Source organism: Caretta caretta, chromosome 14, assembly GCF_965140235.1.
Source record: "Caretta caretta isolate rCarCar2 chromosome 14, rCarCar1.hap1, whole genome shotgun sequence".
Taxonomy (NCBI): domain Eukaryota; kingdom Metazoa; phylum Chordata; order Testudines; family Cheloniidae; genus Caretta; species Caretta caretta.
Genome location: NC_134219.1, coordinates 39100515 through 39128506, shown reverse-complemented (window position 1 = coordinate 39128506; position 27992 = coordinate 39100515). Strand labels below are relative to the sequence as shown.

The 27992-nt window shown below is 51.8% G+C and overlaps 1 protein-coding gene across 3 annotated transcripts in view; it reads right to left on the bottom strand.

Annotated features, from left to right (window-relative positions):
• Positions 1-11907: 11907 nt before the first annotated feature.
• Positions 11908-27992, bottom strand: part of LOC125621556 (uncharacterized) — a 42391-nt gene continuing 26306 nt past the window's right edge. Inside the window, exons 6-7 of one of the 3 annotated variants that reach the window (XM_075119823.1) lie at positions 23736-23740; positions 11908-16149 (exon numbers count right to left, since the gene is read on the bottom strand). In XM_075119823.1, coding sequence (XP_074975924.1) covers positions 14924-16149; positions 23736-23740 — 1231 coding nt within the window. In that variant the 3' untranslated portion in view covers positions 11908-14923. Of the gene's footprint in view, positions 16417-16695; positions 16871-17867; positions 17998-23735; positions 23741-27992 lie in introns of those variants that run through there. The other 2 variants (XM_048818517.2, XM_048818518.2) reach the window with 2 other exon arrangements.

Below are 27992 nucleotides of genomic sequence, written 5' to 3'. Positions count from 1 at the left end.
GTCCAGTCCCCTGCCCTCATGACAGGACTGAGTATTATCTAGAACATCCCTGATAGGTGTTTGTCTAACCTGCTCTTAAAAGTCTCCAATGATGGAGATTCCACAACCTCCCTAGGCAATTTATTCCAGGGCTTCACCACCCTGACAGTTAGGAAGTTTTTCCTAATGTCCAACCTAAACCTCCCTTGCTGCAATTTAAACCCATTGCTTCTTGTCAGTTAAGAACAACAATTTTTCTCCCTCCTCTTTCTAATCAACTTTTATATACTTGAAAACTGTTATGTCCCCTCTCAGTCTTCTCATTTCCAGACTAAACAAACCCAATTTTTTCAATCTTCCCTCACAGGTCATATTTTCTACACCTTTAGTAATTTTTGTTGTTCTTCTCTGGACTTTCTCCAATATGTCCACATCTTTCCTGAAATGTGGCACCCAGAACTGGACACAATACTCCAGTTGAGACTTAATCAGTGCAGAATAGAGTGGAAGAATAACTTCTTGTGTCTTGCTAACATACAGTTAACTGTATTTTGGTGCTCCTGGCCCTCGCTGCCTCCCCGGGCGTGCCCCCCAACCCCATACCCTCTGGCCTCTACTGCCTCCCTCTGCCCCACACGGATCTCCCCTGACCACCACTGCCTCTCCCAGCCCTCCACTGCCCCCTGGGCTCCCCATCACCCCCTGGGCCCCACTGCTTCCCCCCAAATTCCCTTCTGCAGCCTCTCACCCTGCTGCTTGCCTCTTGACCACGGCTGCCAGTAAGGTCGGCCCTGATGAAGCCACACCACCCTGAGCTGAAGCCCAGAGCCAGAGCCCCCTGGCTGGAACTGGGGGGTGTGGGGCGGCTGAAGCCCAGAGCCCCACAGCTGAAGCTGGGGTAGAGGGCCTGGAGCCAGAGCCCCAAGGCTGAATGGGGTGAGGGGGATTAAGTCCTCCCCTGGAGCCCCACAGCTGAAGCTGGGGACGGGGACTGAAGCCCTCCCCTGGATCCGTTGGGCACTGCTTTGCCCCCTCCCCCCTCTTTGCCCAGGAGGCTGTTGTGGCCGCATTGAGAAACGACTGCTCTAGACTCTGCCAGGCTGGGGAATACCCTCAGGCTACGTCCACACTACCAGGGCTACAGCGGCACAGCTACTGTGCGGCAGGAACACGGCTACAGCCCCGTAGCGTGGATGCTCCTACAGCAGCGGCAGAGGTTTGTCCATCAGATAATCCACCTCTCCAATCCGCAGTAGCTCATTCGGGGGAAGAATTCTCCCGTCTGTCAAGCTGCGTCCACAATGGGGCTCAGGTCGACTTAACTATGGCGCTCGGGGCTCAAAACTTTGCCTTGCCCTTGAGTGAAGCAGTAGATGGATCTGATTGTTCACTGTAGCCCAGGCCTTACAACACAGACCCGGCCCCTCCCAGCAGGCTCCACCCACTAACACTTCTAAACACCCCCAGCATCAGAGCTGGGCACAGTTCATGGCAACTGCTCCTGTATTTCTGCTCAGTGGTCCAGCCAGGGCACCCACTGGGCCCCGCCCCAGCGATCGCCTCTCATGCGTGGAGACCAAGTCTTCCCTAGGCCATGTCTACACGAGCACTTATGCAGGCAAAACTTCTGTCGCTCAGGGGGGTGAAGAAAGCTCTCCCCCCGACACAGCGACTGCCGCTCACTGAGCTGGTTTTATTGTGTAGACGGGAGAGCTCTCTCCTGTCGGCGTAACGTGACCACACGAGCGGTCTCAGAGCGGCATACCGGTGCAGCTCCCAGTTTGTAAGTGCAGACGTGGCCCAAGGAAATCCATCGCACTCGTACTGTTCCCAAAAGGCCTTTGAAATCCATAATATCTCCCAGAGATGGCATCAGTCCTGTCTTCCCCCCAAAGGACACCCATACAACCACACAGCAGCCCACAAGCAGTAGCATTGTCAATACAAGGGACTCCCAAAATGCTTACACTTAATTCAATACGGATTAGAATCACAGACCCATAGGGTCAGAGGAACCACAAGGATCATCTACTCTAACCCCTGCCAAGATGCAGGATTTGTTGTGTCTAAGCCACCCAAGGCAGAGGGCTATCCAGCCTCCTTTGGAAATCCTCCAGTGAAGGAGCTTCCACGACCCCCCGAGGCATCTGTTCCATTGTCCTCCTGAGATTTTTCCCAAGATTTATTGTAAATCGCTTATGCTGTAGTTTGATCCCATTGCCTCTTGTCCTGCCCTCTGGGGCAAGAGAGAGCAACTTCTCCAGATACCGGCCTCCTCTTCTCCCTCAGCAATAACCAGAGCCCTCTAGTCTGATGGCAACACCTAATGAACGAGCTGCCCCGGACTCCCCCTGCAGCCCCCAAGGACAGGCAGGTAGAGCCTGATCTCACTGGCCCATCCGCACTCACCCCCTGCCAGAGCCAGCCGTGACTCTGGTCTGACACCGGTGTGGGTGAGATCTGAATCCATGGCACAGGGAAGCTGCCATTGTCTCTCTCACCACCCCTCTTCCTTTTCACTGCCTCTGTCTCTCCCTTCCCCAGCCAGCCTCCAATTGCTCTCCCATTCCCCCTCCGGCCTCCCCAGTCCCCTCTCCCCGCATCCCTTTTCCTTCACTAGTTCCCACCACCCAGATTTCCCTCTATTCCAGCCCTGTGTCCTGTGGGCTCCACAATTCTCCCCCATACAGTGATCCCCCTGCGTTGTTTCATCCTCCATGCAGCGCCCCCCCTGCCCCTGCCCCCTGCATCGCCCTTCAGCCTCTGCACTCATCACACATCCCTGTTCATCTGTAAATCCCCTCTTGCACACACCCTCTTCACACATCTTGGGGCTCCCACCCCCCTTTGTCCCCCCACGTGTGGTTGTCTCAGACCCCAGAGCACACACGGAGCTGGCGGCAGCTTTCCTGGGCACAGGGCAGGGAATCGCAGCCCGCTATGCTGGGAGCAGCCTGGGGCCAAACCCTCCTGCTGCAGCCTGGGTGTGACGGCGGGGGGGCACCGCTCCCTGGGGGGACAGATGGGAGGGTCTCTCTTACCTTCCCTCCAAGTGGTGCCATCCCTGGGAGCAGAGGTCAGGTTTCCCCTTAAGCGATGTCTTGGGCAGGCTGGGGTGTCTGGACTGATAATCTCTTGGGGAGCAGCAGGAATGTTACTCTCTCTATATTAACCTCTCCCATCTGCAGCCAGGACTCTGGGGTTGCCAGCAGCAGCTGCTGGGGCTCTGGATCTTGCAAGAAGCGTGGATCCCACAGCGGTCAGCAACAAAAAAGCCTGGTCTACACTACAGAGAACCTCGACCTAATTATGTCAGTGTCTCCACCACAGTGCTGCTGCTTGTCAGTTTCAGGCCTGCTATTCTCTCCCCTCTGCAGCCACAGCTCACAGCTGGAGCCATGAAATTGACAAGAATGTCAATTTCACAGCTGGTAGGCTCCCTGCTGTGAAATTCAGCCAGGGGCTGGGCTCACAGCTAGCACCTCCCCACCCAACTGTCAGCCAGGCGACAGGCTCACACCTGGAGCCACCACCCTCACCCCAGGGTGACAGCAGAAGCTGTGAGCCACCCCACCACCCACTGGGCTCAATTTCACAGCAGAGAGCCTACAGCTCCAGCTGTGAGCCCTCTGCTGCTCTGAGCCAGGATGTCAATTTCATTCCTGGTAGGCTCTCTGCTGTGAAATTGAGCCCTGGGCTCACAGCTTGGGCTCTCACCCCAGAGGCGGCGGGGGGGCTCCAGCTGTGAGCCCTGTGCAGCTGTCAGTGCCCCACATCCGGATGTCAGTGTCCCACATCAGTTGGTGCAAATGCTCCTGTTGAGGATGCGCTCCACCAGCAGAAGGAGGGCAGTGTGGACCCCAACAGCCCACTCAACTACAAGGGTGACTGTATGTCAACCTAAATTAAGTCGCCCTAATTTTGCAGTGTAGACAAGCCCTTACGGCACAGATTCTGATGCCGGGACCCGGTGGTCACTCCCACACCAGCTTTTTCTAGGTCCCAGCGATAAACCTATTGCATTGTTGCCACCCTGCCCCTCAGGGACCCCATGTCCCCTGGGTGCAGGCAGCTTCTCTCAGCATTAAGGGGTCATCGTACAAAGCAGCCACCACGTCAATGGGAGGACAGAAAGGAGATGTACCAGTCCCTGGGAGGCAGGAGAAGGGGGATTTCTATCAAGACTCAGGATGATTCCAGAGAGTCCACAATATAAACAGAGACGGGGGGGAGATGGGGTCCTAGAGAGGCTACCCAGAGGCTGGAGCTGCAGGGGACACCTTTCTCAGTGACACTGACTCCGGGTGTGATTCACTCGGGGAAGTAATTGGCACAGGGAGCTGTTGGCCAGGGACGGTCTCTTGTCTCCACACCACACTCGCTGGCTACCAGCCCTGGGCCTGAGCTTCCCTAACTCGGGTCATGGAGCTGTGCTAGGCCACCAGGCTTGGTGGGTTCATCAGCTCCTAAGAATAACCAATCAAGGGGCCCTCATGTCCACTCCTGCAGGGATCTCTGCCACCCCTTTCCTGGCCGGTACAATTTGCTACTGGGTAGCAGCTACTGACACCTAGCTGTTCTCTTTTGCTGCCCTTTCACAATTTTGCTGCCTCTGCCTTTCCCCAAGCTCTGGTGGAGGGGTCGCAAGCTGGGATGGAGGGGGGGTGTACTCCCCTCACAATCGGCTCTCTCTCACCTTTCCTCATCCTCTACTTTTCTGCATCTCCTGGTCCCAGAACAGCAAAGAATGATGGACGGGAAAGGAAGTCTGCTTCCTTTCCCCAGCCTCTGGTCCAGAGGTAGGAACTTGTGATGGAGGGGGACATGCCTGTCACAATTTGCTACCACTGTGAAATCACAATTTTAAATTTGGGCACGAAGAAAGCTGTCTCAGTAATCCAGAAAAGCATTGTACAGAGCTAAACCTCAGGGCTTTGTATGTAAATCCCAGAACGAAGGTGGTGTTATTTCTTTATTAGTCTCTTTCCACTGTAGATCGTTGGGCAGCGGGTAGAATAGGCCTGGGGAGGCTAAACCTCCCCAGCTAGGCTGTGGCCCTGCCCATGTGTCGCCCCAAGGCACTGGTCCTATGTCCCGCTCTTCCCCCGTGGCCCCACCCACATTGCTCCTCCTCTCGCCCTTGCTCTGCTTCTTCCCCAAAGCCAACAGGGGCTTTGCGGTGCTGTGCCCAGTGGCCCAGAACTCAGGCTGGCTGAGGCAGGCATGCTGGGGCTCGGGCCGGCTGGTGGGCTGAAGCTTGGGGCAGCTGAGGCGGGCAGGCTGGTGCTTGGGCCAGACGGCAGGCTGGGATTCGGGCCAGCTGGCAGCCCATGACTCAGCGAGGCTGGGGTGGGCAGGCCAGGGCTCCTCCAGCTGCAGTAGGGGGCTCAGGGCTCCAGCAGGTAAAGAGGGGAAGGCCTCGGGCAGAAAGGAGAGGGCTGGGGGCTAGACTCCTCAAATGCAGGGTTCAGGTGCTGCCCATGTGTAGATCAGGCTGCACGGTTTCGATAGTAAACAAACACTGAATGCATACAAAACACTGAGTATACCGCCAAACCCTATAAACAGTATTTAAAATACTTACAAACACCTTTTAAGTGCAAGCTATTAGGCAGAAAATCTACCACTGTCCCTTTTACCGACTTATCCCCCTTCGTCACTGTTACGCGCCCTGAACAAGTTTCCGACACAACATTTGCACTGCTGTACTTTGGCACACGCGGGTGGGTGTAAACAAAGTGCACTGTGGTCCAGGAGGGAACAGAGAAAATACAAGGGACCTCCCTGCGTTCTGATCTTATTTCAGAGACATTTTCTCAGCCCTTTTCCTCACTGCTAAAACTCAAGTGCTCTCTCCTGACTGTATTTTTACCTCAAAATAATCCTGTACTTTAGTTACCCCATGGTAAAAAAAAAACAAACAAACCCTAAACAATAAAAACTAAAATAACACTTTTTAGCAGTGAGGAAAAGGCCGGGGGGGGGGGGGGGCAGACTCACAATGGGATGGCGCCATCGGGATGCTGAGCGTTGCAAGGACTATCTTTTAGGCCCCTAGCAGGAACAATCCTGTGATCCACAAAGCTGAGTTAGGTGTCTAGGCTCCCTATACTGACTCTGCGGAGAGGCAGGTGCCGGAGAATGAGATCCACAAAGGCGAGGAGCCACCTCAGTCTGCCCATGGGAGATGCTGACCTAAGACCTGCCTTGGCTCTCACAGACTTCGGCGCCTAACTCTCAGTGGCAGGAAGGCACCTAGCCCTGCCTAGCGCTCCACGGATGGGAGCCCAGCTCCTGGAGTCAGGTGGCTCAAGCCCCTCAACTGTTCCTTGAGCTAGGCAGGAGCCGAATACCACCCGAAACAGCCAGAGGTAGTGGTTGTGGTACTCCCCTTCTATCTTTCAGCGCTCACCTGGGATGTGGGAGACCCCTGTTCAAACCTCCTTTCCCCCTCTGCTTGAGGGGGGCATTGAACTGGGTCTCCTACATCCCAGCCCACTTAGACGCCAGCAGAAGGGTTCCCATTCATGGATCCCTAGGCAGACCAGGCACCTTCCTGCACCTATGAGGCATTATGCAGAGCTAGCGACTGATCAGGGATTATTTTAAACACTAAAACTTTGGGGGGGGGAGGGGGTATGTGAAATGTGCAGAATCAGGTCTCCTTGAGCAGCTCCATGCCTCTGGGATGCAACTGCGTGAGAACCCAGCCCTGGGAGCGGGTGCTGAGATGTAGCATCCCCCAAGGGGGAGGGGAGCCCCTTTATACCTCAACATCCTTTTCTGCAACCACTGCAGATTGCTCACCCCCATGGCTGTCGCTTTTAACCCCTCTACACCCTGGGGTTTCCCCACTGATACTGTCTGGCCGGGCCTTAGCCACATTCTTAACCCTGGTTCCTACCCCGGTCTCTGATTTCCCCATCTCCTTCCCCTACCTCCAGCGCTTTGACCCTCCTGCACATCAGTTTGCCCCTGCACGGATTCTCTCCCCCACATTTGACTCCTTTGCCCCCCTTCCCCCTACGGCCAGCAGAGACCCCTTGGCCTCCCATGCAGGAGAGGTGAGTGACCGGCACCCTTCACACCAGCACCTACACCAGCTGCAAAGCAGCAGATGGTGGGGGCAGCGGACGGCGGCACCCCCCGTGTGTCTGTCCCAGCCCCAGCCCCGCCCGGCCGGGCTCCCCCCGCCCCGCGCACACCGGGGGCTGGCGGCAGCTTGCCCGGGGCAGGGAATCGCAGCCCGCTCCGTGGGGAGCAGCCTGGGGGTGCCGAGGGGGGCGGGTCTCTCTTACCTTCCCTCCGAGCGGGGACCCCCGGGGCAGGGAATCGCAGCCAGCTCCGCGGGGAGCAGCCCGGGGCCAAACCCGCCCCCTGCAGCCCGGGGGTGACGGGGGGGGGGCGGGTCTCTCTTACCTTCCCTCCGAGCGGGGCCCCCCGGGGCAGGGGCAGGGGCCGGGCCGGGAAGGGGCCCTGGCCGGGCTGGGGGCTCTGCCCTGGGAGAGGCTCCCGGGGAGCAGCGGGCAGGGCCCGGCTGGAGGTTCCCCTCTCCCGGCTGCAGCCCGGGCTCCGGGCTCCCAGCACCAGCCGCCGGGGCGCGGGGATCTCGCCGGGAGCCAGAGTCCCCGCAGCGGCTGCGAGTCACTTCCTGGGCCGGGCTGAACCCCGCGATCCTCCCACCAGAGCCGCCCCCCAGCCGCTCCTGGGTCCTAGCGATCAACCCACCGATCTGCAGGCCCCTGCCCCAGACCCTGCCCCCTGGGGACCCCACCTGCCCTGGGCACGGGCAGCTTCTCTCCGCATTAAGGGGGCATCGTGCACAGAGGCCAAAGTACCCGTGGGAGGACAGACAGGAGGCGCCCAGATCGCGGAAAAGGGGGGTTTCTGTGCAGACTTGGGATTGCTCTAGAGAGTCCCAGTACCCAGGGACACACGGGGGACACTCTGTGTGTGATTTGCTCTGGTAACAGACGGGCACAGTGAGCAGTTGGTCAGAGCTGGTGTCTTGTCTGCACCCCAGACTCACTAGCTACCAGCCCTGGGCTGCAGCCACAAGCTCTGCTCCCCTCACTTGGCTCATGGAGCTGTCAGTGCTTTGTCACCAGGTTCCTGGAAGCGTTTGTAGGGCTGAATTAACCCATCCCTGGTTCTAGGCCAAACCCCCTTGTGTGCCCCCCCCCGTCCCCACCCACCAGGGATTGCCTTTGCCCTTCTCCCAACTGGCTCCCCCATGTGGGCACTGACTGCAGCTCCCTCTCACACACCTGCACATCACCAGCAAACTCCAGCTGGTCTGGTTCAGGGACTGGTGCTTTGCCCACTTGTGCCCTGGTGCATGGTGGTTGCAGCACAATTCACTCCAATTTGGCCCTGGCCCCCACCAGGTGTCAACAGCAATCAGATTTGGCCTGATGCCCCCTCTCCCAAAATGGGGGCCAGGCCTCGGACAATCTTGAGTGGGCACTGTGCCACCTATCACTGGATACCTACGAAAATCCCCAATGAGCTGTTCCCCAAGGACTAGTGTACCGCTCTGACCCTGAGAGCATCCCAATGCCAGACGGCCAGGGGCTCCCTGGGAGCTGGAAGTCAGTTTCAGGTGGCTTGACAAACCCAACTCACTGGTGCCATAATCTGTATCTAAAAAGGTGTCATTGGAAACTAATAACTCACTGATCAGTCATATGCTTGCATGAGATACATATGGGCCATACACAAAGAATTAGAAACACAGGCTGGAAATTGTTTTTAAAATGTGTTTGTCGGGCAAGGCTTATGTCACCCCTGCCCTAAACAAAAGAACATGGTTCTTCCACTTGCTGGAACCTGTCTCCAATGTAAATGGAGCGAGGACAATGAAATTACATTTACACCAAGGGCAGACAAAGCCAGCAGGCGAAGCACAGTGGAAGATGCCACTTCCCACTCTCAATGGGAGATGGAAGCAGCAGCTGCAAAAAAACTTCCTGCCTCCTGAAGCGAGGTCATTGAACTTTAGAAACTATAACCGGGACGCAAAGCCAGCTTGGCATCCATTACTGAGCAGATACCACAGGGCCTGTATGTCTGAGAAAAGTGGAACCTTCCAGCCAAGGGGGCTGAAAGTCCCCAGACACTGAATCTAGGCAAGACACCTGCTTCGACCAAGACGGTAACTTACTGCAGTTAAATGTATGTTTCAAAACATGTTTTGTCTGTAACCTTTTGTTTTGCTTTCACTCTTATTAGACATCCCTTAATCCTAGGTTCCATGGGAATAAATTCAGTTTTAGTTTTACAACAGGTTTCAGAGTAACAGCCATGTTAATCTGTATTCACAAAAAGAAAAGGAGTACTTGTGGCACCTTAGAGACTAACCAATTTATTTGAGCATAAGCTTTCGTGAGCTACAGCTCACTTCATCGGATGCATACTGTGGAAAGTGTAGAAGATCTTTTTATATACACACAAAGCATGAAAAAATACCTCCTCCCACCCCACTCTCCTGCTGGTAATAGCTCATCCAAACTGACCACTCTCCAAGTTTAAATCCAAGTTAAACCAGAACATCTGGGGGGGGGGGTAGGAAAAAACAAGGGGAAATAGGCTACCTTGCATAATGACTTAGCCACTCCCAGTCTCTATTTAAGCCTAAATTAATAGTATCCAATTTGCAAATGAATTCCAATTCAGCAGTTTCTCGCTGGAGTCTGGATTTGAAGTTTTTTTGTTTTAAGATAGCGACCTTCGTGTCTGTGATTGCGTGACCAGAGAGATTGAAGTGTTCTCCGACTGGTTTATGAATGTTATAATTCTTGACATCTGATTTGTGTCCATTTATTCTTTTACGTAGAGACTGTCCAGTTTAACCAATGTACATGGCAGAGGGGCATTGCTGGCACATGATGGCATATATCACATTGGTGGATGTGCAGGTGAACGAGCCTCTGATAGTGTGGCTGATGTTATTAGGCCCTGTGATGGTGTCCCCTGAATAGATATGTGGGCACAATTGGCAACGGGCTTTGTTGCAAGGATAAGTTCCTGGGTTAGTGGTTCTGTTGTGTGGTATGTGGTTGTTGGTGAGTATTTGCTTCAGGTTGCGGGGCTGTCTGTAGGCAAGGACTGGCCTGTCTCCCAAGATTTGTGAGAGTGTTGGGTCATCCTTCAGGATAGGTTGTAGATCCTTAATAATGCGTTGGAGGGGTTTTAGTTGGGGGCTGAAGGTGACGGCTAGTGGCGTTCTGTTATTTTCTTTGTTAGGCCTGTCCTGTAGTAGGTAACTTCTGGGAACTCTTCTGGCTCTATCAATCTGTTTCTTCACTTCCGCAGGTGGGTATTGTAGTTGTAAGAAAGCTTGACAGAGATCTTGTCGGTGTTTGTCTCTGTCTGAGGGGTTGGAGCAAATGCGGTTGTATCGCAGAGCTTGGCTGTAGACGATGGATCGTGTGGTGTGGTCAGGGTGAAAGCTGGAGGCATGCAGGTAGGAATAGCGGTCAGTAGGTTTCCGGTATAGGGTGGTGTTTATGTGACCATTGTTTATTAGCACTGTAGTGTCCAGGAAGTGGATCTCTTGTGTGGACTGGACCAGGCTGAGGTTGGTGGTGGGATGTCAAGAATTATAACATTCATAAACCAGTCGGAGAAAACTTCAATCTCTCTGGTCACGCAATCACAGACATGAAGGTCGCTATCTTAAAACAAAAAACTTCAAATCCAGACTCCAGCGAGAAACTGCTGAATTGGAATTCATTTGCAAATTGGATACTATTAATTTAGGCTTAAATAGAGACTGGGAGTGGCTAAGTCATTATGCAAGGTAGCCTATTTCCCCTTGTTTTTTCCTACCCCCCCCCCCAGATGTTCTGGTTTAACTTGGATTTAAACTTGGAGAGTGGTCAGTTTGGATGAGCTATTACCAGCAGGAGAGTGAGTTTGTGTGTGTATGGGGGTGGGGTGTGTGTGTGAGAAAACCTGGATTTGTGCTGGAAATGGCCCACCTTGATTATCATGCACATTGTAGGGAGAGTGGTCACTTTGGATGAGCTATTACCAGCAGGATAGTGAGTTTGTGTGTGTGGTTTTTGGGAGGGGGGTGAGGGGGTGAGAGAACCTGGATTTGTGCAGGAAATGGCCCAACTTGATTATCATGCACATTGTGTAGAGAGTTGTCACTTTGGATGGGCTATTACCAGCAGGAGAGTGAATTTGTGTGGGGGGGTGGAGGGTGAGAAAACCTGGATTTGTGCTGGAAATGGCCCAACCTGATGATCACTTTAGATAAGCTATTACCAGCAGGACAGTGGGGTGGGAGGAGGTATTGTTTCATATTCTCTGTGTGTATATAAAGTCTGCTGCAGTTTCCACGGTATGCATCTGATGAAGTGAGCTGTAGCTCACAAAAGCTTATGCTCAAATAAATTGGTTTGTCTCTAAGGTGCCACAAGTACTCCTTTTCTTTCTCCTTACAATGTGTATGATAATCAAGTTGGGCCATTTCCAGCACAAATCCAGGTTTTCTCAAACCCCCCCCCCCCACACACACACAAACCCAAACCATCTCAGTGCCATGTGAGTCCTCAGCTAACCAACTTCAAGGTGGGGCTGTGCGCTGTCTTTTTAAGAGAGCTGCAAAGTTACTGTGAGTGCTATGCTCAGGGGGATCTGACACTACGGGGCAGATGGCTTTGGGGAGACTCAGGTTTGGGGGCTGAGTTGGGGTGACTCTGAAAAGAGGAACCAAAGCTGGTGGAAGCCAGTGAGAGGTGCTGGTGCTGTGCGCGGGCTGCTGGTGTGAAGGCTCTGAACCACGGCTGCACAACAGAGAGACACACCCAGGATTACAGGGCAGGCGGAGACACGGGTCTGGGTTGAACCCCACAGCATCACATCACTAGACCAGTTTGACTGGAGACCACTGCACTGGTATCACACACAGCACTGGAATTTGCTGACCGCAAAACAAAAGGAAATTTATTGGAAGAGACACAAGAGACCTAAACAGAAACAAGAGGAATGATGGAGTCACATGGTCACGTGCAAAACCAAAATCAGAAAGGTTGAACTAGGGCCTACCCTCATTAGAAGTTCTCTTTTCTATCTGATCAAACAGATGCTCACCCCAAAGTTCAGTCTGTCACAGGGAATGCTAGCCCCAAGGAGCCGGGCCCCTGCCTTCCACACACCACCCGGAGCAAAGTGAGACCATCTCGGAAGGGGACAAGGGATCCCCGCAGGAGAACTCAGTGACTCAGACAATCACTTTGCTAATGGGGGCTCAGAATCAATAAGATGCTCAGGGTCAGTTTGACTAGGAAGAGTGGGGGAGGGGCAGAGGACATGTGCTAGCTAATCCCCACCACTTCTCCCCCCACAAAAGGCCCAGTGGGAATCAGCCCCTCTCAGTGGTGCTGTCTGAATGCAGCGGGGGCAGGGAGAAGGGGCAGAGGGGGTGAGTGAGGAGAGGCACCATCTCTCTACCCCTGTGCTCTCCCTCGCCTCTTATCCCACCATCCCCAAACACTCGATACCCCAGCAAACAGGTTTCCCTGCTTACCACCAGCCCCAACCATTCCATCCCCAGTTTCCTCCCCACAACCCATCGGCCTGGTCCCTTAATGGTTGATCCCCCAGAACCCAGCGCCCTAGGGGATTTGGGGAGGGGAGGAGTTACCAGCCCCCAGGGACACTCCTCCTGCAGGGAACAGCTCCAGGTAAGTGGAAGAGCCCAGTCCAGGGGCTGGTAGAAGATGGGGGTTGGGGACAGGTGTGTAGAGTGAAGGTGGGGCCTGGCCCAAATGTCCTTCTCCTCATCACCACGACAGAGGGATCCTGTCTGGGAGGGGAAGGGAGAAGGGGGGAACTTCAGCCAGGCAGAGGGAGCAGCTGGAGGAGTTTCTTTCTCTCCCTTCCCCCACTTGTGGCTCATCAGCTCAGCAACCAGGGCTCATGGGAGATGGAAGCCGCAACTGCAGAAAAACTTCCTGCCTCCTGAAGTGAAGTCATTGACCTTTGGAAGCAATAAGGACGGATAAGATTAATTCATGGAAGTTACAGATTCCATGACATTCAGAGACCTCTACGATATTTTCCATTTCAGAGGCGGAGGGTCCCCTGGGGCTCTCAGCTGCAGTGGGGCACTTGGAGCTGTCAGCCACTCCGCAGCAGGGAGGATTGGGCTCTCATCATCCCCCCCCTCCCAAAAAAAAACCCCTTGAGCTTCAGTCGTCACCCCGTAAGCCTCCCTCCATTACTTTTAGTAAAAGTCACAGACAGGTTTCCGTGATTTTTTGTTTATTGCCCGTGACCTGTCCATGAGTTTTACTAAAAATAGCCATGATAAAATGTGAACCTTAGATATAACCAGGACGCAAAGCCAGCTTGGCATCCATTACTGGGCCAATGGGACTACCACTGGGCCGAGCTCCTGTACATCTGAGAAAAGTGGAACTTTCCAGCCAAGGGGGTCGAAAGTCCCCAGTCACTGAATGTAGGCAAGACACCTGCTGAGACCAAGACATGGCCTCACTGAAGATAAATGTAGTCACTAGAAAGCACATTTTGTTTGTAACCTCCCTGGCCCTTTCACTCTTACCAGACATCCCTTAACCCTATGGTCAATGGGAATAAACTTATTTTTAGTTTTAAAACAAACCATCTCAGTGCTGCAGATCACAGTGAAGTGCAAGTCGTCAGCTAACCTAACAGGGTGGGGCTCTGCGCTGTCTCTTTAAGAGAGCAGCAAAGTTACTAAGTTCTGTGAGTGTTACGTTCAGGAGGATCAGACACTACAGGGCAGCCGGTTTTGGGGAGACTCAGGTTTGGGGGGCGAGTTGGGGTGACTCTGGAGTTACCAGCCCCCAGGGACACTCCCCCTGCAGGGAACAGTTCCAGGTCAACTGGGGAGCCCAGCCCATGGGCTGGTGGAAGATGGGGGATGGGGACAGGTGTAGAGTGAAGGTGGGGCCTGGCCCAAATGTCCTTCTCCTCATCTCCATGGCAGGGGGATCCTGTCTGGAAGGGGAAGGGAAAAGGGGGAACTTCTCCAGCGGCTCCCTCTGCCTGGCTGGAGTTTCTCTCTCTCCCTTCCCCCACCAGCTCAGCAACCAGGGCTGCAGGAGGGAGGAGGGGCTGATGGGGGCTTCTCCTCCTCTGCTTGGGGTTTGCTTAGACCAGGCAGACCCAGAGGGTCACTGGCCAGCTGCTGCTCGGCTGCTGCTGGATCCTCACCCCAGCGATGGGCAGCTGGAACCTTGGGAGCCAAACCTGGATGTGTGTGGGAAGGAGGAAATGGGTTTGTCACCATGGCCAGCCCCAGTCAGGGCCCTGAGAGAATTTCCCCCATGTGTGGAGGAGTCTCTGATGTCCAGCATGGTGTTAACTCCACTTGGAGCATTTTCCATGCTAAAGGAAGCAAATCAGGGTCTGTCTACACAGCAACTAGGCACCTGCTGTGGTTGGTCCGTACCAGCTGACTTGGGCTCACGGGGTTCTTTCATTGCTATATAGATTTCCAGGCTTATTCTGGAGCCTTCTCTCTAGGACCTGCGAGGTGGGAGGGTCCCAGAGCCCAGGCTCCAGCCCATGCCCCGAAGTTCACGTAGGAATGAACCAGCCCTGCAGCCCCAGCCCCACGAGCCTGAGTCGGCTGTCATGGGTCAGCTGCAGGTTTTTCTTTGCTGTGCAGACAGACCCTGAGAGGTCTCTACCCTGAGTGGGTTTGCTGATGCTTTATACTCCCCAGAGCACCAGATGAAGCGTCCCCCACATTCAAAGTCTCCCTCTTGTGAGGACTCTTCAATATATGATAATGGGTGAGCTCTGACTGAATTTTTTCCTGAAGTGAAGGTATTCCTAAGAGCAACAGCCGTGTTAGTCTGTATTCGCAAAAAGAAAAGGAGGACTTGTGGCACCTTAGAGACTAACCAATTTATTTGCAGCTGTAGCTCACGAAAGCTCATGCTCAAATAAATTGGTTAGTCTCTAAGGTGCCACAAGTCCTCCTTTTCTTATTCCTAAGAGCTATCTCTTGTGTGGAGTCTCCAATGTTTAGCAAGCTTTGAGCTGTTCTTGAAGCTTTTCCCACAGTCCAAGCCTTTATGGGTGTCTTCTCTCTTCTGCATCGTCTCATATAACCCTCAGGAAACTTTCCCCCACAGTCGAGGCGTTTGTGGGGTTTATCTCCAGTATGGATTTTCTGATGTCTCGTAAGGGTTGATCTGTGAGTGAAACTTTTCCCACAGTCGAGGCATTTGTAGATTTTCTCTCCTGTGTGGATTCTCTGATGTTTAAGAAGGTCTGAGCTGTGACGGAAGCCTTTCCTGCACTCCAAGCATTTATGGGGTTTCTCTCCTTTGTGGATCATCTCATGTGAAATCAGGTTTGATCGCTGAGTGAAACTTTTCCCACAGTCCAAGCATTTATAGAGTTTCTCTCCTGTGTGGATTTTCTGGTGTGTAGTAAGGGCCGATCGCTGAATGAAGCTTTTCCCACAGTCCAAGCACTTGTGGGGTTTCTCTCCTGTGTGAGTTTTCTCATGTGAAGTAAGGGTTGATCTGTGGGAGAAACTTTTCCCACAGTCGAGGCATTTGTGAGGTTTATCTCCAGTGTGGATTCTCTGATGTCTGAGAAGGATGGATCTCTGAGCGAAACTGTTCCCACAGTTGAGACACTTATAGGGTCTCTCTCCTGTGTGCACTCTCTGATGCGTAATAAGGTGTGAGCTCTGACTGAAGCTTTTCCCACAGTCCAGGCATTTATAAGGTCTCTCTCCCGTGTGGATTCTCCCATGTTTAATAAGCTGTGAGCTGTCACTGAAGGTTTTCCCACAGACCAAGCATTTATGGGGTTTCTCTCCAGTGTGGGTTCTCTGATGTGTAGTCAGGGCTGATATCAAATTGAATCTTTTCCCACACTCTAGGCATTTATAAGGTCTCTCTCCTGTGTGGATTCTCCCATGTTTCATTAGGGATGAGCTCTTGGTAAAACTTTTCCCACACTCATCGCATTTATACGGTCTCTCACCTGTGTGTTTTCTCTGATGTATAATGAGGGATGATCTCTGGTTGAAGCTTTTCCCACAGTCCAAGCACTTATGGGTTTTTTCGCCTGTGTGGATTCTCTGATGAGTGATAAGGTTCGATTTCTGACTGAAGTTTTTCCCACAGTTGAGACATTTATACGGTGTCTCTTCCTTGGGATTTGTCTGTGAGGCTGTGGTTTCCTTGGGATTTTTGCATCCTACCCCACATTCAATGGATTTATCCTCTTTCTTCATTGGGTGGTTTCCCCGCTGCCCCTCTGACCTCTGCCGACTTCTCCAAGCTTTTCCCTGTTCCAAGGATTGGGAAAAATTCCCTTCCGCTCCTCTCAGAAAGTTCCCCTGCAGTTCCACTTGCTCGGGATCTTCCTGTTGTGGATTCTTCTTCTTGTTCTCACTCATCATCATCTCATCACCTGTTGGGAGAGAGAGAGAGTCCGGGCAGGAGTCATTCCCTGTGCCAGGGAGAAAGGACAGAACAGGGAGCAGCAAAGTGGGGAAAACACTACACAGTAACTGTTGGGGAGACGGAGAAATTGGATTCTGCCTCCATCTCCTATCCAAACCCTCTTAGGGAAGAAAAGTTGAGGAGGAAACTTCATACTGCTAAAGGATGGGTGGGAAGCCATGGTGATATCTGCCATGATAATACCATACCAGCTGGCTACAGCCTGACTGGGTGGGGTGAGACACACCTCGAGGAGATCGGTAGCAGCCCACCTTTGGGAGTCTCAGCTTTTTCATTCACTCGCCAGATGGTTTGTGTGTCAGTTTCACAAATTCCTCTTGGGACCTCCGATTCCTCCGGAGCCTGGAGATCCGGGACCCACGGCTCTTCCCCTTGTTCAAGCCGGGCGATCAGGTCAGGTTTGGGAATGGGAAATCCTGCTCGGGGTGGGGGAGGCGGAGGGAAATCAGGAAGATGAAGGTGCATGGAGTATTGAGAGAGTATTTGTCACAAGGAACATTCCCTGAGTTTAACCTGCCCCATGCTGAGCTGGGAGATTGTGGAATCCAAAAGGACGGGAACATGGTCCATGTAATTACGCAGATGTGGAATCTTAACAAATTGGGACATGGCCTCTGAGCCCCCAGGGAGAGGCAGATGTCTGTCGGGGAAGGAGCTGTCACAGCATCGCTGGGGGTTTCCAGGGTCTGTGCACTCTGGGGGACTTGCTGATTCAGACACAGCTCTGGTGTTAAACCCCTACCTAGTTCTAAACCTCCATAAGTTCCAGAGCCCTCCACAGGGCTGTAGGAATGGAGGATCACAAGGATGGAGAGTGTAAAATAAGAGACACAAGGTGGGTGACGTAATATCTTTTCTTGGGCCAACTCCTGTGGGTGAACATAAGAACGGCCATACTGGGTCAGACCAATGGTCCATCTAGCCCAGTATCCTGTCTTCCAACAGTGGCCAATGCCAGCTGCTTCAGAGGGAATGAACAGAACAGGTGATCATTAAATGATCCAAAACAATAAAAAAACAAGCTTCAAAATCTTCTCTCTTTCACCAACCAAATTTGGTCCAATCAAAGGTACTGCCTTCCCCACCTTGTGTCTGTCTATCATGGGATGAACAGGGCCACACCAACTGCACAAACAAGTGAGAAATAATACACACAAGACAATACGGGGCTTCTTCCCCTTTAAAAGCTGGATGGATGGGGATGAATTAGCGTGTCCATTAGGTTTATGATTCCCAGATCCCATTGGAGGTGGCATGGAGATGAAAGTCTCTCTCACACTAGATCTATGGACTCTGGGATCTATTTGCCTCTAATCTAACTGAGCCGGGAAGAACTGACCAGTTTCATACACACAGACCTCCCAGCTTGTAATAATTAAGGGCACAGGAATCCCTTACCCAGTGAGGTCACCATCTCGTAGTTCTCCTGCATGACGTCCCTGTAGAGGGCTCTCTGAGCGGGGTCCAGCAGAGCCCCCTGCCCCTGGGTGAAATATACAGCCACCTCCTCGAAGGTCACCGGCATCTGGAACAAGAGTCCCCCGCTCAGCACCTGCTGCCCCAGCCACAATCCCACTGTTCATTGGGGGTGGGGGTGGGGGGGAGGGAGAAAGTCAATAAAGAGAAAGCTCTGCGAGGGCCAGAGTATGACAATCCAACAGCCATTTCTCTTCTCTGTCCCCTGGAAGACGGGACGATCTGGAGTGAAACGTGGACGTGATTCTTCAGCCTGTCGCGATGAGAGGGGCAATGGGGAGGTTTCAGAAGGGGCCTGAGTCTATTTCACACCCTGATTCCCCCTGGCTCTCTCCCAGGAGGCTCCAGCTCAGGATTTGGTGAGGGCAGAGCTCGGGGCTCCCACCGGGGCTGGTTCCAGCCACCGGAGAAAGTCCCCATCTGGGCTGGGCACAGAAGGGGATTAATGAAGGTCTCTCCCCAGAACAGATCCCACTGGGGGAGCACCAGCTGCTCAGTCTGGACTTGAGTTCATTTTGCATCCCGGTTCCCCCCAGCCTCTCTCCCTGCAGACAGACACTCTAGACTTTGCCACGGTGGGAATATACTCAGGTTATGTCCGCGCTACAGGCAGACTGCTACAGCTCTGTAATGTGGAGAGTGCCTTCAGCAATGAAAGGGGTTTGTGCATCTGTGTGGATAAACCACCTCTCCAATTGACTGTAGCTCGTTCAATGGAAGAATTAACCCATCTATTAAGCTGCATCCATAATGTAGGTCAGGTTTAAAACAAATAAAAGGAAGTATTTCTTCACACAACGCACAGTCACCCTGTGGAACTCTTTGCCAGAGGATGTTATGGAGGCCAAGACCATAACAGGGTTCAAAAAAGAACTAGATAAGTTCATGGAGGACAGGTCCATCAGTGGCTATTAGCCAGGCTGGTAGGGATGGTGTCCCTAGCCTCTGTTTGCCAGAAGCTGGGAATGAGCAACAGGGGCTGGATAACTGGATGATTACCTGTCCTGTTCATTCCCTCTGGGGCACCTGGCATTGGCCACTGTTGGGAGACAGGACACTGGACTTGTCATAAATATAAAGGGAAGGGTAAACCCCTTTGAAATCCCTCCTGGCCAGGGGAAAGCTCCTCTCACCTGTAAAGGGTTAAGAAGCTAAAGGTAACCTCGCTGGCACCTGACCAAAATGACCAATGAGGAGACAAGATACTTTCAAAAGCTGGGAGGAGGGAGAGAAACAAAGGGTCTGTGTGTCTGTCTATATACTGGTTTCAGAGTAACAGCCGTGTTAGTCTGTATTCACAAAAAGAAAAGGAGTACTTGTGGCACCTTAGAGACTAACCAATTTATTTGAGCATGAGCTTTCGTGAGCTACAGCTCACTTCATCAGATGCATACCGTGGCTCATGCTCAAATAAATTGGTTAGTCTCTAAGGTGCCACAAGTACTCCTTTTCTTTTTATCTATATACTGGTTTCTGCCGGGGATAGACCAGGAATGGAGTCTTAGAACTTTTAGTAAGTAATCTAGCTAAGTATGTGTTAGATTATGATTTCTTTAAATGGCTGAGAAAAGAATTGTGCTGAATAGAATAACTATTTCTGTCTGTGTATCTTTTTTGTAACGTAAGGTTTTTGCCTAGAGGGGTTCTCTATGTTTTTGAATCTAATTACCCTGTAAGATATCTACCATCCTGATTTTACAGGGGGGATTTCTTTATTTCTATTTACTTCTATTTTTATTAAAAGTCTTCTTGTAAGAAAACTGAATGCTTTTTCATTGTTCTCAGATCCAAGGGTTTGGGTCGGTGGTCACTTATGCAAATTGGTGAGGCTTTTTATCCAACATTTCCCAGGAAAGGGGGGGTGCAAGTGTTGGGAGGATTGTTCATTGTTCTTAAGATCCAAGGGTTTGGGTCTGTAGTCACCTAGGCAAATTGGTGAGGCTTTTTACCAAACCTTGTCCAGGAAGTGGGGTGCAATGTTTTGGGAAGTATTTTGGGGGGAAAGACGTGTCCAAACAGCTCTTCCCCAGTAACCAGTATTAGTTTGGTGGTGGTAGCGGCAAGGACAAAGGGTGGGATATTTTGTACCTTGGGGAAGTTTTGACCTAAGCTGGTAAAGATAAGCTTAGGAGGTTTTTCATGCAGGTCCCCACATCTGTACCCTAGAGTTCAGAGTGGGGGAGGAACCTTGACAGGGCTAGATGGACCTTTGGTCTGACCCAGTAGGGCCATTCTTATGCTCAGATCAAACTAGCTGGCTCAGGGCTTAAAACTCTTCCTAGCCCTGAGTTATGCAGTAGCTGGATCTGATTGTTAACTGTAGCCCAGGCCTTACAACACAGACCTGGCCTCTCCTTGCAAGCTAAACCCACCAACACTTCTAAATCCTCCCAGCAACAGAGCCGTCACAGTTCAGGGCAACCGCTCCTGTATTTACACTCAGTGATCCATCAAGGGCACCCACTGGGCAGCGCCCCAGCTATCGACTCTTGTGAATGGAGTCCCAGGTCTCTCTCCCTTCTGACCGGGGTATTTCTAGGCTGTTCCCTGAGTGCGTAAGGAGGCCTGCTTTACTCCTCGGCTCTGACATGGTACCGACTAATTCCCCCAGGGACAATTTTCCACACAGCTCTTCCTAGGTTTATTTCATTCTGATGGTAAAAGCACTACAGGAAAAACCCCAAACATATTCAACACAATAAAAGAAACTAGATGCAGGGTAATAGCTTCTCAGAGACCACCCCCGCTCTGCCATAGGAGCTCGGGCAGGAGCAGGCCTTCCACAGGTTCAAAGCCCCACCATGGCATTTCCCTGGGATTTCAGGTTCATCACACTCTTTGCTCAGAATGAGAACCCCTGACTCTGGCCAAGCCTGTACAAGAGTGAGCTTACAGCTGTACCGACGCAGCTGCACCGCTGTAAGCTGGCTCATGTAGCCGCTCTATGCCCCCTCCCAAGCTCTCCCCCAGTGACACCCCTCCTGCCCCCTCCCGTCTCCTACCCCCGTTCTGTGCCCCCGGGACACACCGGGAGCTGGCGGCAGCTTTCCCGGGCCCGGGGCAGGGAATCGCAGCCGGCTCCGCGGGGAGCAGCCCGGGGCCAAACCCGCCCCCTGCAGCCCGGGGGTGCCGGGGGGGGGCGGGTCTCTCTTACCTTCCCTCCGAGCGGGGCCCCCCGGGGCAGGGGCCGGGCCGGGAAGGGGCCCTGGCCGGGCTGGGGGCTCTGCCCTGGGAGAGGCTCCCGGGGAGCAGCGGGCAGGGCCCGGCTGGAGGTTCCCCTCTCCCGGCTGCAGCCCGGGCTCCGGGCTCCCAGCACCAGCCGCCGGGGCGCGGGGATCTCGCCGGGAGCCAGAGTCCCCGCAGCGGCTGCGAGTCACTTCCTGCGGCCGGGCCTGAGCCCCGCGATCCTCCCCCCAGAGCCGCCCCCCAGCCGCTCCTGGGTCCTAGCGATCAACTCACCGATCGGCAGGCCCCTGCCCCAGACCCTGCCCCCTGGGGACCCCACCTCCGCTGGGCACGGGCAGCTTCTCCCAGCCCTATGCAGGCATCCTGCCTAGAAGCCACAGGATCAATAGGAGGCCAGAAAGGCCACGATCCTGGGGAGGAGAGAGAAGGGGGATTTTTATGAAGATTGTGGATTGTTTCAGAGAGTCCCCAACAAGGAGTACCCAGGCGTGATAGGGTCTTGGTCCTAGAGAGGCAGCCCACATCAGACACATTTCCCAGTGACACTGACTCCATGTGTGATTCTCTCTGGTGAAAGATTGGACCAGGGAGCAGTTGGTCAGTGCTGGCATCTTGTCTCCATATCATGCTCCCTGGCTACTACAAGGTTTAGCCCGATTGATGAATCCTATATTAATGATACTGAAGTTATCACTTTGAGGTTTGATAGGTTCTTGTCCCAAGATCAGGCCCAGTAGTATTAAAATTACTGTTCGATCAGTTGGGAATCCCGATGTGCACGATCGCAACACTCACACTATAGGAACCCTTCTGTCTTTGTACCAGTTTATTAACATTGTACATTTAGATAAGTCACAAACATTCCAACACAGTAAGGCAGACAGAGATAACACAGACTGTCCATCTGTCCATCCACATACTCACACCGTCCCTTGCAGAACAACCTGAAATGTTAGCCATCCTCTTCATCATCACCATCACCTTCCTCATTGTCACCCACAGCCATCAACCTGGCACCTCCCGAGGGCTACGGCTCCCTATCCTCCCGCATGCGGGCTGGGGTACGTTTATAATGTGTTATGCTGACGCTACTGTGTCTGATGCATATTGAGTGGGGGTTTCTCTCCTCTTTCTTATGTCGATTTTCTCACCCTACTAACGTTGGGGTGCCCTTCTCCTATAGGTTAGTATATTAATGATCTCAGCTTATTATCCCATACGTCAATCCGTTGCCATGGTCAGACATCTGCGGATGTTCCCTTCCTAAGCTATCCCAAAGCTGGCGTTAGCTCATGTTCCTGTGGTTGGCTGGTGTTGTCATGGACAAACTTCCCCCTTAAACTCTCTCTTCCCAGCTCCCCAAAACTGAGGGGGGGCCATTGGGCCATTTATCTGTGCCAAAGGTCATAGGCTTCAAGCCTTATGCTAACTGCTGAAGCCAGTGTCTTACAGGTAGGGCCCTACCAAATTCATGGTCTATTTAGGTCAATTTCACAGTCACAGGATTAACAAAATTGTAAATTTCATGATTTCAGCTATTTAAATCTGAAATTTCACCTGTGAAATTGGATTGTGGGGGGGTCACAAGGTTATTTAAGGGGGGTCATGGCATTGCCACCCTTACTTCTGTGCTGTTTTTGGTGGGGTGCTGCCTTCAGAGCCAGCAGCCACTGCTCTCCAGCCGCCCAGCTCTGAAGGCAGTGCAGAAGTAAGGGTGGCAATACCAGGAGCCCCCTACAATAACCTTGCAACCGCTCCCCATGACCCCCTTTTGGACCGGGACCCCCAGTTTGAGAAACACTGGTCTCCCCCATGAACTCTGTATAGTATAGGGTAAAAGTACACAAAAGACCAGGTTTCATGGTCCGTGATGCGTTTTTCACGGCTGTGAATTTGGTAGGGCCCTACTTATAGGATACAGGCCTGGAGGTTCCTTGTGTTACTGCTGAATAAAATAAATGCTAAAGCCAGTTCTCTGGGCTACAAAGGTCTGCTCCCCTAAGCCAGGTCATGAATTGTCAGTGCTGTGCCACCAGGTTGGTCCAGTTATTTGTAGGGCTAGACTAACCCCTCACATCCACCCCACCTCCAGGGCATCCCCACTGCCCCTCTCTGGGCCAGTGCAACGTTACAAACTGCTGCAGGCACAATTTGCTGTGCAGAGCAATTCCTGACATCTTAGCTGGTCTCTTTTGCTGCTCTGTTGCAATTTGCTGCCTCTGCCTTTCCCCATCCTCTAATCCAGTGCTACTCAAAGTGGTGGTCCGCAGATCGGTGCCGGTCCGCGAGCCATCAGCTGCCAGTCTGTGCGCACATTGGAAAAAAAAATCGCCGGTCCCCCACATCAGATAACTTGAGAAGCCCTGCTCTAGTCAGTGCAGGGCTAGGAAACTGTAATGGAGGGGGACCACGGCCTGTCATATTTTGCTCCCATTCGGGAATCTCTGTTAAATTTGGGCACACAAAAAAGAAAGGTATTTTTCCAATTTGGAGAAGCATTCTGTTGAGTTAAACCTCAGGGCTATTGTACGTAAAACCTGGCATGAAGGCGGTCTTCTTCTTAGCATACACACAACGTGCCTCGTGCACAGGTGGTAAGTGAACCCCCCCTTCGGGGAGGCTAACCCACAGGCCCCTCCCCTTCCACCCACATCTCCCCCACAATGGCCAGAGCCCTGAGGCCTCCCCTCTGTGGTCAGAGGAGCCCCGCCCCATCTATCCCAGCCACCTGAGCCACTGGCTGGGCCCTGCACCACCCCGGGCCACTGGCCTGACCCCTAGGCCGACCCGAGGCACCCAGGATGGCTCCAGCCCCTGGCTGCTGGCGGGCCTGAGCTCCAGGTTGCCGGCTGGCACTGAGCCCCCACCAGCTTCAGGGAAGAGGGGGAGGAAGGCGGGGCCTCAGGGTGGAACATGGTGGGGCCACGGCCTGGGTTAGGGGAGGCTTAGCCTGCCCTGGCCTTTGATACCTATGGCCATGGGTGGCACGTGAGCAGGATTCGTCATTGAATTTGGTCCGCTAGTTGGATCATTAGCTTCCCCGGCCCGGGCTGGGTACTAATGCAGACTGAGATGCGTACGCTGATCCATGCTCCCCAAGAAGATGGTGGGATTTCTTTCTTAGTCTCTTTCCACTGTCGATCAGGCCGTACAGTTTCTAGAGTGAACAGACTTCTAATGCCCACAAAAAATAATGTAAAGCATTGAGAACAGGATTTGGAATACTTATGAATCTCTTGTAAACACAAATTATTGGTGAAATATCTAGCATTGTTCCTCATACACACTGCGCGCCCCCCCCCCCCCCGCCCATCTCTGTTGCTCATATCAAACAAGTTGTCAGCACCAAATTCTGTACTTTGGCACAGGCATGTGTCATTTCAGAGACATCATTTTCTCAACCCTTTTCCTCACTGCTACAAACTGAAGTGCCCTGTCCAGGCTGTTTTTACTTCAGAAAAGCTCCCACATCTTAGTTACCCCCAATGTAAAACAAAACAAAAGGAATCAAGTTGCAGTGGGGGAGGTTTAGATTGGATATTAGGAAAAACTTTTTCACTAAGAGGGTGGTGAAACACTGGAATGCGTTACCTAGGGAGGTGGTAGAATCTCCTTCCTTAGAGGTTTTTAAGGTCAGGCTTGACAAAGCCCTGGCTGGGATGATTTAACTGGGAATTGGTCCTGCTTCGAGCAGGGGGTTGGACTAGATGACCTTCTGGGGTCCCTTCCAACCCTGATATTCTATGATTCTATGATTCTATGAATCACCTTTAGCAGTGAGGAAAAGGCCCAAGGGCTAGATTCAAAAAGGACAATGTCCCTCTGCCATATACATTGGTCAAACTGGACAGTCTCTACGTAAAAGAATAAATGGACACAAATCAGACGTCAAGAATTATAACATTCAAAAACCAGTTGGAGAACACTTCAATCTCTCTGGTCACTCGATTACAGACCTAAAAGTGGCAATTCTTCAGCAAAAACCTTCAAAAACAGACTCCACCGAGAGACTGCTGAATTGGAATTAATTTGCAAACTGGATACAATTAACTTAGGCTTGAATAGAGACTGGGAGTGGATGGGTCATTACACAAAGTAAAACTATTTCCCCATGTTTATTCCTCCCCCCACCTCCCACTGTTCCTCAGACATTCTTGTCAACTGCTGGAAATGGCCCACCTTGATTATCACTACAAAAGGTTTCCCCCCCCCTCCCCCACCGCTCTCCTGCTGGTAATAGCTCACCTTAAGTGATCACTCTGGTTACAGTGTGTATGGTAACACCCATTGTTTCATGTTCTCTGTGTATATAAATCTCCCCACTGTATTTTCCACTGAATGTATCCGATGAAGTCAGCTGTAGCTCACGAAAGCTTATGCTCAAATAAATTTGTTAGTCTCTTAGGTGCCACAAGTCCTCCTACACAGACTCACACGGCTGCTACTCTGAAAACACTCAGGGCAATTCTATGCCACAAAATTAAGGCAACCTACGTTACATCGATGTACAGCCGCCGCAGTAACTGAATCGGTTTTACACGTCCACAGTATGCTCCCTGTGTTGGCGTTGCGCGTCCTCACCAGGAGCACTTGCACCGATCCAACTGCCAGTGTGGGGCATTGTGGGATGCTTTCTGAAAGGCGGCAACAGTCAATGTAAGCCACACAGTGTCTATGCTGATCCTGTGTTGACCTAAGCGCTACGCCTCTCACAGAGGTGGAGTTATTAAGTCGGTGTAGCGGGCGGGTTACATCGGTGAGAGCAGGAGTGCTGGAAGCTCCCTAGAAGTTGGAGGGCCACTGGTGCCCAAACCATGACCACGCCCCTGCTCTGCCCCTTCCCCCACAGCTCCATCCCTGCCACACCTTTTCCCCCCCAAGGCCTTGCCCTTGCTCTGCCTCTTCCCCCAAGGCCCCACACTCACTCCGCCTCTTCCCCCAAGGCTTTGCCCCCCACTCACTCCTCTCCGCCCCCTCTCCCCTGTTGCTCGCCCTTAAAGCAGATAAAAAGTGGGAGGGCATAGCATTCACCTGGGATGAGGGAGACCCCTGTTAAAATCCCTTCTCCCCCTTTGCCTAGGAGGGGACTTCAACGTGGGTCTCCCTCATCCCCAGCAAGGGCTCTAACTACTAGGCTAGAAGTTGTAAGGTGGCTCAGAGCAAGATGCGTCTTTACAATTAAAGCACCAAAAAAGTAAAATAAATTGGTTCATTCTAATGGGAAAGGTACTCCAAGACCTGAAGGAGAACTCTATGTGGCTCGAAAGCGTGTCTCTCTCACCAACAGATGTTGGGCCAAGAAAAGAGATTACCTCACTTGCCTTGTCTCTCTAACATCCTGGGACCAACACGGCTACAACTACTGGTGGCCAAAAAGAGTCATTTGACAAAACCGGAAATCTGCGATTCTCCCTCATTCGTTGGCTGCCTAACTGAGCTAACCAACACCCCATTCGTTGAAAAACCAACATGCACCCACAGAGGCACAGGATCCAATTATGAAGACATTTGGTCTTCCATGAGAACATTACAAACTGACTCCAGGTAGATTAGGCTTCTGATACATCATCTTTTGGGGGGATAGTGGGGGAAAGGTAGGGGTTGTTAGGGAATTCTTATTCCAGTTACTTATTACCATCAGTTTTCAGTTCTTTAGTACCTAACACATTTATCACACTTCCAAAGGTGCACTTGTCTTAAAGGCACTTTGAGGAGCATGGTTAGTACAGTTTGACTGCATTGGTCCAAAAGAGACAAGTTTAGACTGTTAAAAGCAATTGCTTAAAAGCAATTTTTTCACTCTCTCTTAGGCCAATTTGCTTGGGCTTATAAAGGAGTTAAAATTCTAAAAGACGGTTACTTGAAGTCTCACTAGAGAGTGCAGACTCAGCAAGATAATCTACCATTATTTATATAAAAGGGGAAATACAACCCTTGAAATGAATTCTCACCACTTCTTCTCACCCTGTTAACCGTGGGATGGGGGAGAATTCTTTCTACCTGGCTGGTCCAGGCATCCACTGCACTTAAAGGATTCTGCAGCACCTTGTGCTGGGTTCAGTCAACTCTCTTTAGCACATGGTGATCTCATTTTATATGCCCTAGTTTCAGGGCTCATTGGAGGAGGCCACCCTCTTATTCCTATTGGCACATGCCAAGGGAGCGGGCAGATTTCAGTTTAGTTTCTCTGCTCCTTCCACTGGTACCAAGTAGATGGAGCTGATGTATAACACATTTCTTTAATCCTCTTCTTTTTGGAAGATTTTTAAATTTGATTCATTTTAAGGACTGTATTTAATTATTAGCCCCTACTACTAATTGAAACACCCCCCCCCTAAGCAATTTCTCTTAATATTTAAAAATTATACCCTGGTTTATATCTTTTAACATTCCTCCTTCCTTATGCCAGATGATTCCTATTACTTCTACGAGTGCAACAATTATTTACAATGAAAACCCACAAAACCCTTACGAGCTTCTAAATTTGGAGGAGATATACATCCATATACATATATATTGATTATACATAAGGATTTCCCCTGATTTAGGACTCAGAGCAAGAGACATTATTCACATATAGAAGGCGGTAGATTTGACTCACATGGCAGACAAATGTGAAGATTCCAATCTGGGTGAAATGAGGCAGTTTATCCCTAGTATACTTGATTTACCAGGAAAACAATGTGTAGTTTATAATTTGGGGTGAAAACATGGGGCTGGGATTTCTTGGGGGTAACAGGTAATTTGCCCCATTTGACCTTCAATCTTACAGCTACCTTTCTAGTTTGCTTAATGTACAGATTTCCCCACTCGCCTCTTGATCCACTCCCAGCATGCAATGGGACACTTTGGGTAAGAAAG